The sequence below is a fragment of the Beauveria bassiana genome (assembly GCF_000280675.1).
Source record: "Beauveria bassiana ARSEF 2860 unplaced genomic scaffold BBA_S00005, whole genome shotgun sequence".
Lineage (NCBI taxonomy): Eukaryota > Fungi > Ascomycota > Sordariomycetes > Hypocreales > Cordycipitaceae > Beauveria > Beauveria bassiana.
This window is the reverse complement of record NW_007930840.1, coordinates 232,588-244,915: the sequence shown is the minus strand read 5'-3', so window position 1 is coordinate 244,915 and position 12,328 is coordinate 232,588. Positions and strand designations below refer to the sequence as shown.

The following is a 12,328-nucleotide window of genomic DNA, read 5'->3' as shown; positions in this document are numbered from 1 at the left end:
CCGCCTCGTCTACTCTCTCTCTCTCTCTCTCTCTCTCTCTCTCTCACCTAGTCCACATTCTACCCCCCTCTCCCCCTTCCTCCCCCATTATCTCTCCTTCTCCTTCTTATACACCAACAAGGAAACAATGCACTTTTCCGTCCGCTTCGTCGCCGCGGTGCTGGCCGTTCTGCCACTGGCCGCCGCGTACCCTCCGGAGCTTACACGCAGCACGCGCGAGTTTTGCAAGACGGAGCCGAGCGCGGAGCTGCTCGCCCTCCACGAAAAGATTGTCAATGGGGATAAACCCACCATGGACAAGATTGCCAAGGGCGAGGAAAAGATTCAGGAGGCGCTCCGCAAAGGTGACACGGGCCTGCACGGCCGTGCCCACGGCATCACAGTCACCAAGCGCGAGACGGGCGAGCTCATTACGCTCGATGCCTGGTTTCACGTCGTTTACAATTCCAATTCAACCGCTGGCGGTTACATAACTGTACGTTTTTTTTTTTCTTTTTTTTTTTTTTTCACAAAAGAGCAAAACGGGAAGAAGAAGAAGAAGAAGAAGAGAAGGAAAGGAAATAAGAGGCAAGAGATGAGAAGGGAAGAAAAAAAAAAGGAAGAAGGGAGAGAAATAAGAAGAAGAGAGAACATAAACTAACAACCCACCTACAGGAGGCCAAGCTCCAAGAGCAACTCGCAGTCCTCAACAAGGCTTACGACCCAAGCAACCTTGCCTTCCGCCTCGTCGGCCACGACTACACCCTCAACGCCGCCTGGGCCAACGACCCAGACGGCAACGAAAAGGCCATGAAGACTGCTCTGCACAAGGGCGACTCGCGCACCCTCAACCTCTACTTTGCGCCCGGCCTCGCCAACGGCGGCGTCTGCGTCTTCCCTAACATGAACGCCTACGGCTTCGAGGCGCTCGCCATGGACGGCTGCATGGTTGGCTCGTTCTCGCTGCCGGGAAGCACGGGGCCCTTCAACGAGGGCCTGACGGCGGTGCACGAGGTCGGCCACTGGTTCGGCCTGCTGCACACGTTTCAGGGCGGCTGCGATGAGGAGCGCGGCGATTTTATCGCGGATACGCCGGCGGAGAGGAATGCGAATGTGGCGGTATGTCCGGCCGGACGCGATACGTGCCCCGAGTTGCCGGGGCTGGATCCGATTGAGAATTACATGGACTATTCCAACGAGTGAGTGGTGCAGCCTTCTCTCCCCCCCCCCTCCCCCCCAAGGGGGAATGAGATTGTGACGTTGCTGACAAAGTCAATATAGTGCCTGCTACAACACATTTACTCCGGGCCAGACTAAACGCATGCGCTCCATGCTATCCCTGGTTCGTCTTGGTCGTATTTAAAAAAGAAGAAAAAAAGAAAAGAATATTGCACGCTGTGAATGGAAAGCGGCTGTTGTACATGATTTGCATGACTTGCATGAAGATGTTGCATTGAGTGAAGCGAGCAGGTGTCGGAGTTGTTTTTTTGGTGAGAAGGCGGGTGAAGCATTTACAATAGGCGTAAAGTGGAGAAGCATAAATAGAGTGGCAGATGTACATTGATTGCCAAGGTGGTATCAGCATTTATTTTCAATTTACAGTAATTTCACCGTGGCAACAGAATCCTTTGCACCCCAGCAAGCATGTATGTCCTTTGGCTTTTTTCCCCGCGTGTCCATGACGAGATTCAGCCCCCCCCCCCCCCGTACGGTATAAGCAGTTTGACCCAATCATTACAGCCGTTGGGCGCCAAAAAAAAAAAAGAACAATGGCTGCAATTATTGGTGGCTTGCAGATGCAGATACGCTTTCATGCACGTCAACGCTTTGTCTCTCTTCGCGGCCCAGCCAATCCCGCAAGCCACAACGCGCACAATAACTATATGCACATGTGGGCCGTCAGCTGAGACATCAGCCACTCTTGCAGATTCTCAAAAGATGCAATTTCGTCTCAAGCAAGGAATCCTATCCTATATCAAAACTTTTGCACATGAATGGCATGCGTCATTATAAACATTCGCAGCCCTTGAGTATTGATTGGCGCAGGGGGGGGTTTGTACTTTCAGCCCAAGCCACAATGCCCAACGCCACTTACACAAAAGGCCACGCACCGGCGCGCGCCGAAAGTGAGACAATGCACATGTCAGAAAGTTTTGATTCCTAATTCAATGTACTCGTTTATCTAGGCAGTCCGAAATGGGAGAAGCGTTGCCGAAAAATGGTGCTGCATCAGCCACCTGTTACAAGGGCAAGTCCAAATGTGGAAAGAGAGAAAAAAGGACAAGGCAAAGAAATACTCGGTAATTAAAACAGAAGCAATAAACCGAGTACCAGTACGTTCAAGTCGATGCGCATACGTCAGCTATGTTTGGTATACGAAGAGGCCGTTCAATGGTCATTATATGCGCCGGGGTATTGTTGAGCCGTGTCAAAGGAAGGAAGCAATTCACAATTCAAAACAGGGGACCGAAAACGGCCAATCTGTCGCCGAGATCCAAGAATGGGGGGGGGGGAGGGGGAGCTTTTCGCTTTTAGTACGCGGCGAGCCAGTGCTGCCAGCCGAGCTTGGCCGCCTTGGCCCAGACAAGGAACGCGGCAGAGCCGACGTAGATGCAGCCGGTAAAGATGATGAGCTGATTATACTGGCCACCGTTGGCCTGGACAATGCTCCCACCAATAGGGATGCCAATCAGGCAGGCAAAAGAGACAACCGTGTACGTGGTGGCATAGTAGCGGCCGTATTCTTGCGTCTTGCACATGCGGCCGATGCAGACGGGCGCAATGGCGATGCTGGTGCCGCTGGCGAAGCCAAAGAGCACCGCAAAGATAATGACGCCCGCGCTGGTATGGCCGAGCGGCAGCCAGACGCACAGACACGCGGCGAGCGAGAGGGCGACCGACAGCAGGCACGTGTTGAAGGCGCCAATGACGTCCGAGTAGTACCCGGGCAGGGAGCGACCGACGACGGAGCCGGCGTTCATAATGGGAATGAGGTGGTACGCAAACTCATGGCTGAAGCCCATGTGGATGGCATACGTCGAGATAAAGGCGAGGGGGATAAAGAGGGAAAACTCGAGCAAAAAGATGCCAATCGTGGCCAGCGTAAACGGCGTCTGGCAAAAGATGCGCGGGTCCGGGTGCGCCGTCGCGTTTTGCGCAGGCGGCAGCCGCGAGCGCACGAGGCAGACACCAATACAGCTGCACACGAGGCAGATGAGAGCCACGACGCGCGTGGCCCAGCCGTATCCGATGCGCGTAAACAGGTCCGTCAGCATCAGGGGGAAGATGATACCGCCGAGTCCGCCGGCGCACGTGGCGATGCCCGTGGCGAATCCCCGGCGGGCCTTGAACCAGTGTCCGACGGCGGCGATGCACGGCGTGAAGATGAGTGACGTGCCGAGGCCGCCGAGTATTCCAAACGAGAGGATGAAGTGCCAGAGCTCTGTCGCGAGTTTCCATTAATTAGTTTTCTTGCTGTCAAGGTCGCATCGCTACACTTGGGGCTATATAGATATATAGACTCACCGGTGCAGAAGCTCATGCCAACCATGGCGCCCGTTACACAGGCGGCGCCGCTAATCGTGAGCCATCTGGGACCGTACTTGTCAAAGATGGGCCCGAAATAGACGCCGCCGAAAAAGGCCAGAAACGTGTAAATGGAAAAGATCCAGCCGACGGTGCCTTCGCTGTAGCCCTTGAGCTGGTTGTCCAGCGTGTAGGCCTGGAAGATGGCGATGCTGTTCATGAGGCCCATGGCCGAGAAGAGCGCAAAGAAGGCGCCCAGCACGACAAGCCATGCCGCCCAGCCGCCTTCCGGATACATTTCCTCGTACGAGGCGCTCGAGAGGGCCGTCGCCTGTCGCTCGACCTGCCCTCCGTCCGCACCATGTTGGGCATCAGCAGCGGTGGGGTACTTTTCGGAGGCAGCAGCATCGGCCTCGACTTGGTACACCGTGTCTGGCTCCTCGTGGATGGACCTCGAGTTGACCTGCTGAACGTCCATGATGCTCCGAGGATCTCAACTCTCAAGGTTTCTAGGCAAGTTGGCACCAGATCAAAACCAGATCGAAACTTTCATCGAGTTGCGGGGTTGACAAGCTATATACCCACGCTTTAAAAAAAATTCGCATGAATATTGGGCGGCATGCATGAGATTGCCACAATAGTCGTGGGTCGTTAGACTTAATAATATTGCGCCCAAGACCGTCATTCGCAAAGCCGTTGTCGGGGTGGAGCGCACTAACTAGTACAACTTTTTTTTTCCTTGGCCCAGTAAGTGTCGGCCGACCAGGCGATTCTTGAATTAATAAGGCTTTTGGCTCGAGTTGCGGAACGAAGACCCGGCTCTGGGTCCCTGGTCCGTCGCCGAGTTGGGGGTAGGGCGCGCATCATGTTTTCTGATCCATACCCACCGCCACCACATCCAATGCGCCCTCGAAGCTTGCTTCTCCTCATGGTCATTGGGACGGTATTTGACAACCGACTCTGTTTTCCGGGCATCAGACATTGTTGCTTGTATACATACATGGAAGCTGTCCAGGCTCATATCATCATGCGTTGGTCGATTGACGTCATTCTTCATCCTCTACATCCTCTATGGTGACTCGCCGCGACGCTGATGCGTCTTCTGCTTTTTGTGTTTCCCGCTGTTTCGATGGTTTCGGAATGTACCCTTGCTTCTCCAGGGCGTCGGCTTCTTCTGGCTCCATCAAGCCGCCTTGGCCAGCTAACTTGGTGAGCTTGGACCGCACCGCCGACGGCATAAATGCAGACACCGCTTCCTTTTGCAGATTGCGCGTGACGGGCGCCGCCTCATATACCGTGCGAGACTCGACCGCTGGCTTGTCCTTCTTGGCGTCACCCTTGTCGTCTCTCTTGTCCACGCCTCCAGACCGCGCCGCCTGCTCGGCGTTTCGCTGCGCGCGTCGCTTAGCATACCACGCGTCCAGTATCTCTTTCGGTATTGGTGGTGGCGTATCGCGAGGCATGGGTATGCTCTTCACAGCGTCTGGCACGTCCTCGTCACTGCTGGATGCGCCTGAGGAGCCGCGCCTGCGCTTGCCCAGCACGCCGCGCTTGGCTTCACCATCCCGGTTCCATGCACGTCCAAATACGGGCGCCTTATCTCCCAGCGCATCTCTGGCCTTTTTCACCGACTTGATCTCCTTTTCCAGACCTTCCAGCACCTGTTCTTCGTGGCGGCTGAGCTTGCCGCCTCCCTCTGTTATTTTTTTCAGGTCATCAATCTGCCTTTGTATTTGGTCCGGGTTCTTGCGCGCAAGTCGTTCGTTCCGTCGCTCTTGAGCTTCTGATTTGCCTGCAGAGAGTTGTCAGCCCCGACGTGGTCGCAATCGCAAGTTCGTTGCCCACCTTTTTTTATTGCCTTTGCCTTGTCCGCTTTGCGCTGGGCGGCCACCGGGTTGTAACTTTTCTCCTTAGCCATTTTGGCCTGTATTGATGTTCGCACACTGCTTCGTATCAAAAAAGATATCCCGGCTCTGAAATGAAATAGGCGCACCAGGAGACTTTGTTGCAAACGCCAGGTTCGACCTGTCGCAGAAGCCGTCATGCGTGGGGCAACAGGGTTACTAAGCATATCTCATCCTACCCTGCACCACCGCATCGTGAATCCTAAGCCTTGTTCAGATGCTTCGCTAACACCCCTAGGGGTAGCTGTGGGTTTCTGGGCTGTCCTTTTGTCTATTTGATCTTTCTTTGGAAGTCGTAGATTGTGTTGCAGAGTCCCCTAGAGCGGTTTGTGTCGCTAATGAAGTTCCCAGACCAAATATGCAGAGCGGAGGCAGCCTTTGTCGTCGATCAAAGAGAAACAAAAGAGGAGTGTTCAAGGTTCGCCATGTACTAAACAGGCCACCAACCGGATAGGATCAAACACGATCGCTCATGCATGCATCCGCATCTGCTACGATTTGTTTTGACCAAGGTGACGCGACAGAGCACGACTACCCTCACTGTTGCGTGTGCAACGATGTGACTACATGTAACTGCATCAACACAGGAGTATCTTCATGCGTAATCTTCGAAGACCGTGCTGGATGTGGCGCGGCCGTTAACAGTGAAAATGCTGTTTCATACCCGGACGGCGAGCGGCTAAATATAAGTCTAGATGCAATGCCGGTAAAAAGACCTGCATATTGCCCAGCCGCCGCAGAAGCAGAAAATACGAGCACCGCAAAGGGGCAAGACAACATATCGTAGCACCATCCAAGGAAAGCATATACTATTGAAGATGATGGATCTGCTCTTGATGCGTGACGACTGCATGGATCTTTGAACTATGGAACGCGTGACGGAAGATCCGCCGGGCGTCTGTCGGGGGCTCCATGGAGACTTTCCTAGCCCGTCGTGTTACTCGTACGTCACGCTGATGATATAAACTCCAAAGTCGAGGACTGGATTCCTTCTATCAAATCTGGTCACACATTAGTTTAATATCAGCCTTGGGAGCCAATCATACACCTTTGGTTTCACACAGGTGGTGTTCCGAGGTCGGCTCCGTCTGATGCACAACATGGTTTAGTATTCTTGTAGCAGCTCGTGTTGGCCGGGACCGGTAGCTCGGCACACAACGGGTGTAGTCTATCAGTAGTCGTCTTGTTGCAGCTGGCTTCTGTTATGATCAGGGGTAGTAAAGTTTCTGGACGCCCTGACGGGAGAACCATGTAAACGGCGCTTCTCTGGCGCTGATCAGGACAAGGTAGAGAGTGAAATCGATGCTAATCAGTCTCTCTGTCAGCCACACTAATGGTAATTTGGGATGGCCCGGGTGGAAGTCATGGCTGGCTGGTATGGTAATGTGGCTCGTCGGGCCGGGAGAGCGGGCAGAGGTTGCCACGCTGCGGGATACCCATTCTGGCGGAGACGCCACGAGGCGGCGGCACAACTACAGCATCCCACAAAAAGTTGTAGTTAGTTTACGCACAAGCTTTTGGCAGCACACAGACCTCTGCGACCAGGGAGAGGCAAGAATATGCACCGAAAGCTCAGGCTCCATCCGAACATGGGCTTGCTAAGGTTCCACCCATGTGCAGCTGGTTGCTAGTCGGTCACGAATCAGGACGGCTAACGTGTGCGTGATGTTGCATTCAGCTGTGGATGCTAGCTTGAGAGATATCTGTGGTTTCTTGTAGTCCAAGACGCTTTGGCAGAACCGTGTCTGGACCAACGGGTAACTGGCCGCGCAAGGTCTAATTGGTGTGCATGCTGGTGTATGGCACGCAAAGACGGCAAAGAAGCGCCACAGACAAGTCAGTGTGTGCTGCTGCCGCTGCTGCAAGTGCTGCAAAGAAGGTCATATGGTGGTTGCAGGCTTGCAGCGATGCATGCGACGGGGCGGTTGGTCAAGGCAGGAAGCATGTGTAGCACAACGACGGGGCAGCTGTCGCGGAACAGTTAGCGACCCATCTTGCCATCTCAGTCCGACGCGCATGCGCCGGGGACGGGTAGCCTTGGAGGGGTAGCCCGTGAAGCGAAACTGAGTCTCGGAAGCGAGAGGTGCAGCATTGTGGCCGTCATCCTCAGTCTAATGTATGCAGACGAGGGTCAGAGGTGTCGTCGCGTCAGATTTGTCTGAAGCAGTTGTCAATTGATGAGCAAGCCACAGAGAGCACAGCCAGGACAGCACAGCACAGCGTCGAGCGTGAACACCAACGCGTGCCGCGTCGTTCCAGAACAGCGACTGGGTTGATGAGGACGGCGACTGCGAGGTGCAAATTTAGCTAGTGGCGATTGAAGGCAATGGAGCCTCCCAACTCCTTATGGAGGTTGGACTGGTGAGTGGGCACTTGACGTTGGCGTCGGCGCAATAAATAGTGCAAGTATGACACGAGGAGCTGGCGGGATGGATGAGGGGGGCGATGGGAGTAGAAGTCGGGGCTATGAAGAAGCGAAGATAATGGAGTTGAAGATGGAGGTGGACAAACGTTGGAGATGGATTTGTTGGTGTTTCGAGAGATCAAACGTGGGCAGCGGTTTAGCTGGCAGCTGGCAAAGGATGGATGCGTGATGGGCAGCTGGCAGACAAACAGGCACAGGCCATAGGTACAGGTTACGAGGCCGTCGAGTGGTGGCTGCAAGATCAGCATGATGGTAGCCTGCACCCGGTAGGTGGGAGTGGATTGCATTGCAGTACTGTGCGTGTGTGCGCATCTCTGAACGATGCCAGCTCAAGGATGCGCATCGCGAAACAGGCAACTTGGCACACCTGGCCAGGCGGCGATGTGGCACTGGTAGGCGACTGACTGAGGTGGCCGGAGGGCTCGTCGGGAGAATTTGGAACCAAGCTCCGTTGCCGGCCTCGGGCGGGAGCCGGCTACTGAGTGCAGGAGCCGGATTTGCAGCGAGCGCAGGGCAACAGCAGCAACGGCAAGCAGCAACGGTTACGGCGTGCAGCGGCATGTCAGTCGAGATTTGCAGGGTGCTGGGGGCTAGAAGAGAGACCCGCCGCCACAAAAAACTACAGGACAAGTCGTATTTAGCTGCTTAGATTCATCTAGTGGGCATGCACCGCATGGTGGCATGCAGCCAGCGCTAATACTGGTGGTTGAGTGATTGCGCTACTTGTGCCGCGCAGGCTAATAGGCTCCCCTTCCTCTCAGCCCCAGACCTGATTGGACACCACCCTGTCTCACTAAGAATTGCCATGCGACCCGCTAACCAGATTTCCACTTGCACATGCTTTTCGAACGACGCCGTGGTGCGATGATGCGGATGATGCGTGGGACACCGTGGTTCATCTGGGGGATGAGGGATAACAAGGGTAAAGTCGATGTACTGTTGCGCAGAAAAGCGCAGATACAAAGTGCCATTATGGTGGGCAGCCTGCGACGACGAACTGAAAAATCCTCGGTAAAGGCAACGCCGACGTCCCCCACATTTGCCATACTAAGTAGACTTGGGAAACTTTGTCGGCTTCTTGGCAGATGATGGGCGCCGGCCGGGACGAGTTAGAGCAAGGTGGCGATGGGGATGCGCAGATCTGAAGTGCTTGTGGTGGCATCGTGCGTATGGGCACGAGGGCAGGGGAGCCAGATGGGACTAGGCACGAGATGACGTCGCACAGAACTAGGTTAGGTGAATAGAGCAAGTTTATTGAGCGACACAGAGTTGAGAAATCGCGTTCCGGTAAGTATAGAGTTGTTCGTGGGGTCTAGAATCAATAACAGTATTAGGTAGGTACCTGTCTATGTATGCGCCCCGGTACAATGCCTAGCATGCTCTGTAGGTAAGCACAGCATGTGGTTGTGGTGCAGCATTGGACACATTGCTGCGAGGAAAAATGAGAAGAAAAATAGACGTCAAAACCATAGACAGTATCACAGCCAGTTTCACAACGCAGCGAAGTCCTCCATATCCATCCGAATCTATTAGTTGATATGCAACGAGAGCCGGAAACCTGCCGTGTGCACCACTCGCACTTTTAGGGGACTTGCAGGGGTTACAGGGGATGACCTGGGAGCTGTTATGGATGTGGCCTGCTGGAACCCCCCGCGTAGTGGAGTCTCAGTGCCGCCAATACAGCCTCGTCCCCCGCTTGCAGCGCTAGCACGAGCAGCAGTACCAATCACCACGTCTCTGTGATATTCTTGACTCTGAGTGCTCTGTTATTTAGCACCCAAACCACCCAAGGCAGGTGTCGGTACCACCGCAACCACCAACAACCTGCAGGCATTCCCATTTCCAAGCAGAAATATAGGTGTTCACGGCCCATCATCATCCTCCGCGCGCACTAACTCCGGAACCGCCTTGTTTTGCTCTGCGCTGTTTCCTCTACCTCTGCTAGGTGGGGGTGGGAACACATTCTCCACCCAGTCGAGTCCCTTCAGTCTCCGTTTGACATCTTTTTGTTCTCTCTCAACACTCCCACGTTCTTCTCCGTCCGCCTGCCATCTACCCATCCGTCTCAGATTCACCGGCGGTAGCTCTTCGCCGAGTCGAAAGAATTAAATCAAGCCCACCGCTGTACAGTTGAAACCATAGCTCCCCTAAAATTCTCTTCGCGGACTCTCTCCGGTAAGCCAAAGTACTGAGCCCTTTCGATCCAGCCCTCTGACGCAAGTTCAAGGCGAACGAAGCGCTCCGATCGGACGGCCTCTCGCTTCAGCTTGGTGCAAGCAGCCCCGCTCCGCCGCCCCCGACGCTGTATTCTGTTGCTGGGAACTACCTAGTTACGGTACTTAATTTACCTGACGGGTAGGTAATTGCCTGAGCCACTGAAAGGCGGCCCCCGACCGAACTGTCATCTGTGCCGGATTGCACCAGATCTGCTGGCACCGCCTTTTACCAGACATTATTCGAAAACATCATTCAGAGGCATCCTTTGGGGCAGTTCTTCAGAGGAATTCTTGGAGCAACTTTTCAGAGGTATTCTTCAGCGGCGTTCTTCTCCTTTGCGCCATTTCCGAACCGCTGCAATCCTCAACATATAGCGCTACCTGGGCACCTACCTTCTACATAGGTACAGCCGCTAAATCCGCGCACTCTCGCCCATTCCAGCACTACCTACTCAGGCTCTAGCTGCCCGGCACCACCAAAACTCTCTGTCTCTTGTCTTTCTCGCTCTCCGCCTCAATTTCGCTCGCCCGCCGCCTTTCATTCTCTCCGACTTTCTTTTTTTCTATTTCCTCTCCCCACCGCGCCGACTTTGTCGCCCACTACAACAACATATATTCGCCATCGCCATTCTGCCCCCAACTCATTCTGGTCGTTCCCTTTTGTCCGTTCGGTCCACTCTTGCATCTGCCAGAGCGACGTCTGGGACCTCGTCATGCATCCCACAACCACAGAGCACGACTACCGCTTTCCGCGAAGACCCGATGCCACAGCCATGACTGACGACGTCTCGACCGACTCCAGCCCGCGCGCTACCCTCGCTGCCAACAACTCTTCCGACACTGCCTCCCAGTCTTCTCGCGCTCTCGACCTCGAAAGATCTTTTTCCAAACATGATAATTTATTCGGCGAAGCGCTGTTTCCCACCCTCCGCGATGGCGATGGCGCCTCCGGCGCCAACCTCGACCAGATGCAATCCGACGATCCTCTCGCCGCCCAAGTCTGGAAGTTCTTCAGGAAGACCAAGCAGAATCTCCCTAACCAGCAGCGCATGGAAAATCTTACTTGGCGCATGATGGCTCTCAGCATGCGCAAAAAGCAGCAAGAGCAGCGCAGTCGACAAAAGTAAGTGACGCCGCCTCATCTCGTTCTGCACTTTTTATTCTTTCACGTCCTTCATCGCCTTACATCTGTTTTCTCGTCTACCTCGCCAAACTACTTTTCTGCTATTTTTCTCTCCGCTTTTTCTTTTCCATATTGATGACCCCTGTGGCGATTTGTTGTATCACTTTCTGTCCTCAAAAAAAGAATATCAATATCCCTATACCTCTCAGCCGCTTGCCATTCACCTATTTTGCCAAACCGACGCTGACTTTCATCCTTTTACAGCAGCATTACCCGTCCAGGCGCCCAGTCTGGTCCCAGCGGGATTGCTCAGCTTCGAAAATCCTCTCAGGCCAACGCTGCTGCTGTGCCCCAGAACCCAGACCAAATGAACATTGACGAGTTCATCTTTCCAGAGCAGACCGGCTCGCCTGCCGGCTTTGCTCCATCCCACATGTCTGACTCCGTGTCTGCCGGCCAGCCCTCGGGCATTCCCATACATCAGCAACCAAGGAACGATGCGCTCGGTAGCGCCTTTGTTCCTCAGTCTGTTCCCGATGCGCCTCACCTTCAACATCGTGACAACAGCGAGTTCAACTATGTTCAGCGCCGTGTCCGCAAGACCAGTATAGACGAGCGCCAGGTTCGTTGTCTCCTTCTTGATGCGCGCTTTATAGCGCTATTGATGCTCATTTCCCGCTTACCATTGCTCACGTTTCTAGACGAGAAAACGTCCTGCCAACTTTTCTCCCCATATCGGTGCTGTCGGTGCTGCCGCTGGCCCCGCTAGCCATGAACTCGATAACGACGCAGACATTCATGGCTATTCCCTTGAAGGCCACGGCCAAAGTCACATCAACATGCCTCAGCAGTTGCCCATCGACCAGTTTGGCCTCGACTTTATGCCCAACGAGAATGTCATGAACAGTTCCCAGTTTCAGCAAAACTTTGGCTTTTCTCCTTCCACCTCACCAATGGTCTCCAACGGTCCCCTCTCGTCTTTTAACAACTCCATGGCACCATCCTCGCTTAACACCACTGACTTTTACTCGCCCCCCGCCTCTGCCTACCCCTCCGCTGTCTCGACCCCGCATGGCATGGATACAGACCACTTCTCTTTCAGCCCGCAAGATGCCCGTCAGCACGCTCATGGCTTTCAGCAGCAGAACGTGAATCA

General features: G+C 54.3%; 4 protein-coding genes across 4 annotated transcripts in view; 2 read left to right on the top strand and 2 right to left on the bottom strand.

Annotated features, from left to right (window-relative positions):
• Positions 1 to 127: 127 nt before the first annotated feature.
• BBA_02374 (metalloprotease-like protein) lies at positions 128 to 1,342 on the top strand (the record flags this gene model as incomplete). Its single annotated transcript, XM_008597471.1, has 3 exons — positions 128 to 475; positions 655 to 1,178; positions 1,261 to 1,342. 3 exons carry the CDS (start codon positions 128 to 130, stop codon positions 1,340 to 1,342), a joined length of 954 nt encoding a protein of 317 aa, XP_008595693.1.
• A 1,168-nt stretch (positions 1,343 to 2,510) lies between these two features.
• Positions 2,511 to 3,982, bottom strand: BBA_02373 (major facilitator superfamily transporter; the record flags this gene model as incomplete). The annotated part of the gene is made up of 2 exons (XM_008597470.1): positions 2,511 to 3,421; positions 3,505 to 3,982. 2 exons carry the CDS (start codon positions 3,980 to 3,982, stop codon positions 2,511 to 2,513), a joined length of 1,389 nt encoding a protein of 462 aa, XP_008595692.1.
• Positions 3,983 to 4,550: 568 nt separating this feature from the next.
• Positions 4,551 to 5,422, bottom strand: BBA_02372 (WW domain binding protein 11; the record flags this gene model as incomplete). Its single annotated transcript, XM_008597469.1, has 2 exons — positions 4,551 to 5,296; positions 5,350 to 5,422. 2 exons carry the CDS (start codon positions 5,420 to 5,422, stop codon positions 4,551 to 4,553), a joined length of 819 nt encoding a protein of 272 aa, XP_008595691.1.
• A 5,340-nt stretch (positions 5,423 to 10,762) lies between these two features.
• Positions 10,763 to 12,328, top strand: part of BBA_02371 (Zinc finger, GATA-type) — a gene marked incomplete at both ends in the record, with an annotated part of 3,073 nt that continues 1,507 nt past the window's right edge. Inside the window, 3 exons of the mRNA XM_008597468.1 lie at positions 10,763 to 11,172; positions 11,437 to 11,794; positions 11,874 to 12,320. Of these exons, the coding sequence (XP_008595690.1) occupies positions 10,763 to 11,172; positions 11,437 to 11,794; positions 11,874 to 12,320 (1,215 nt within the window). The remainder of the gene's footprint in view (positions 11,173 to 11,436; positions 11,795 to 11,873; positions 12,321 to 12,328) is intronic.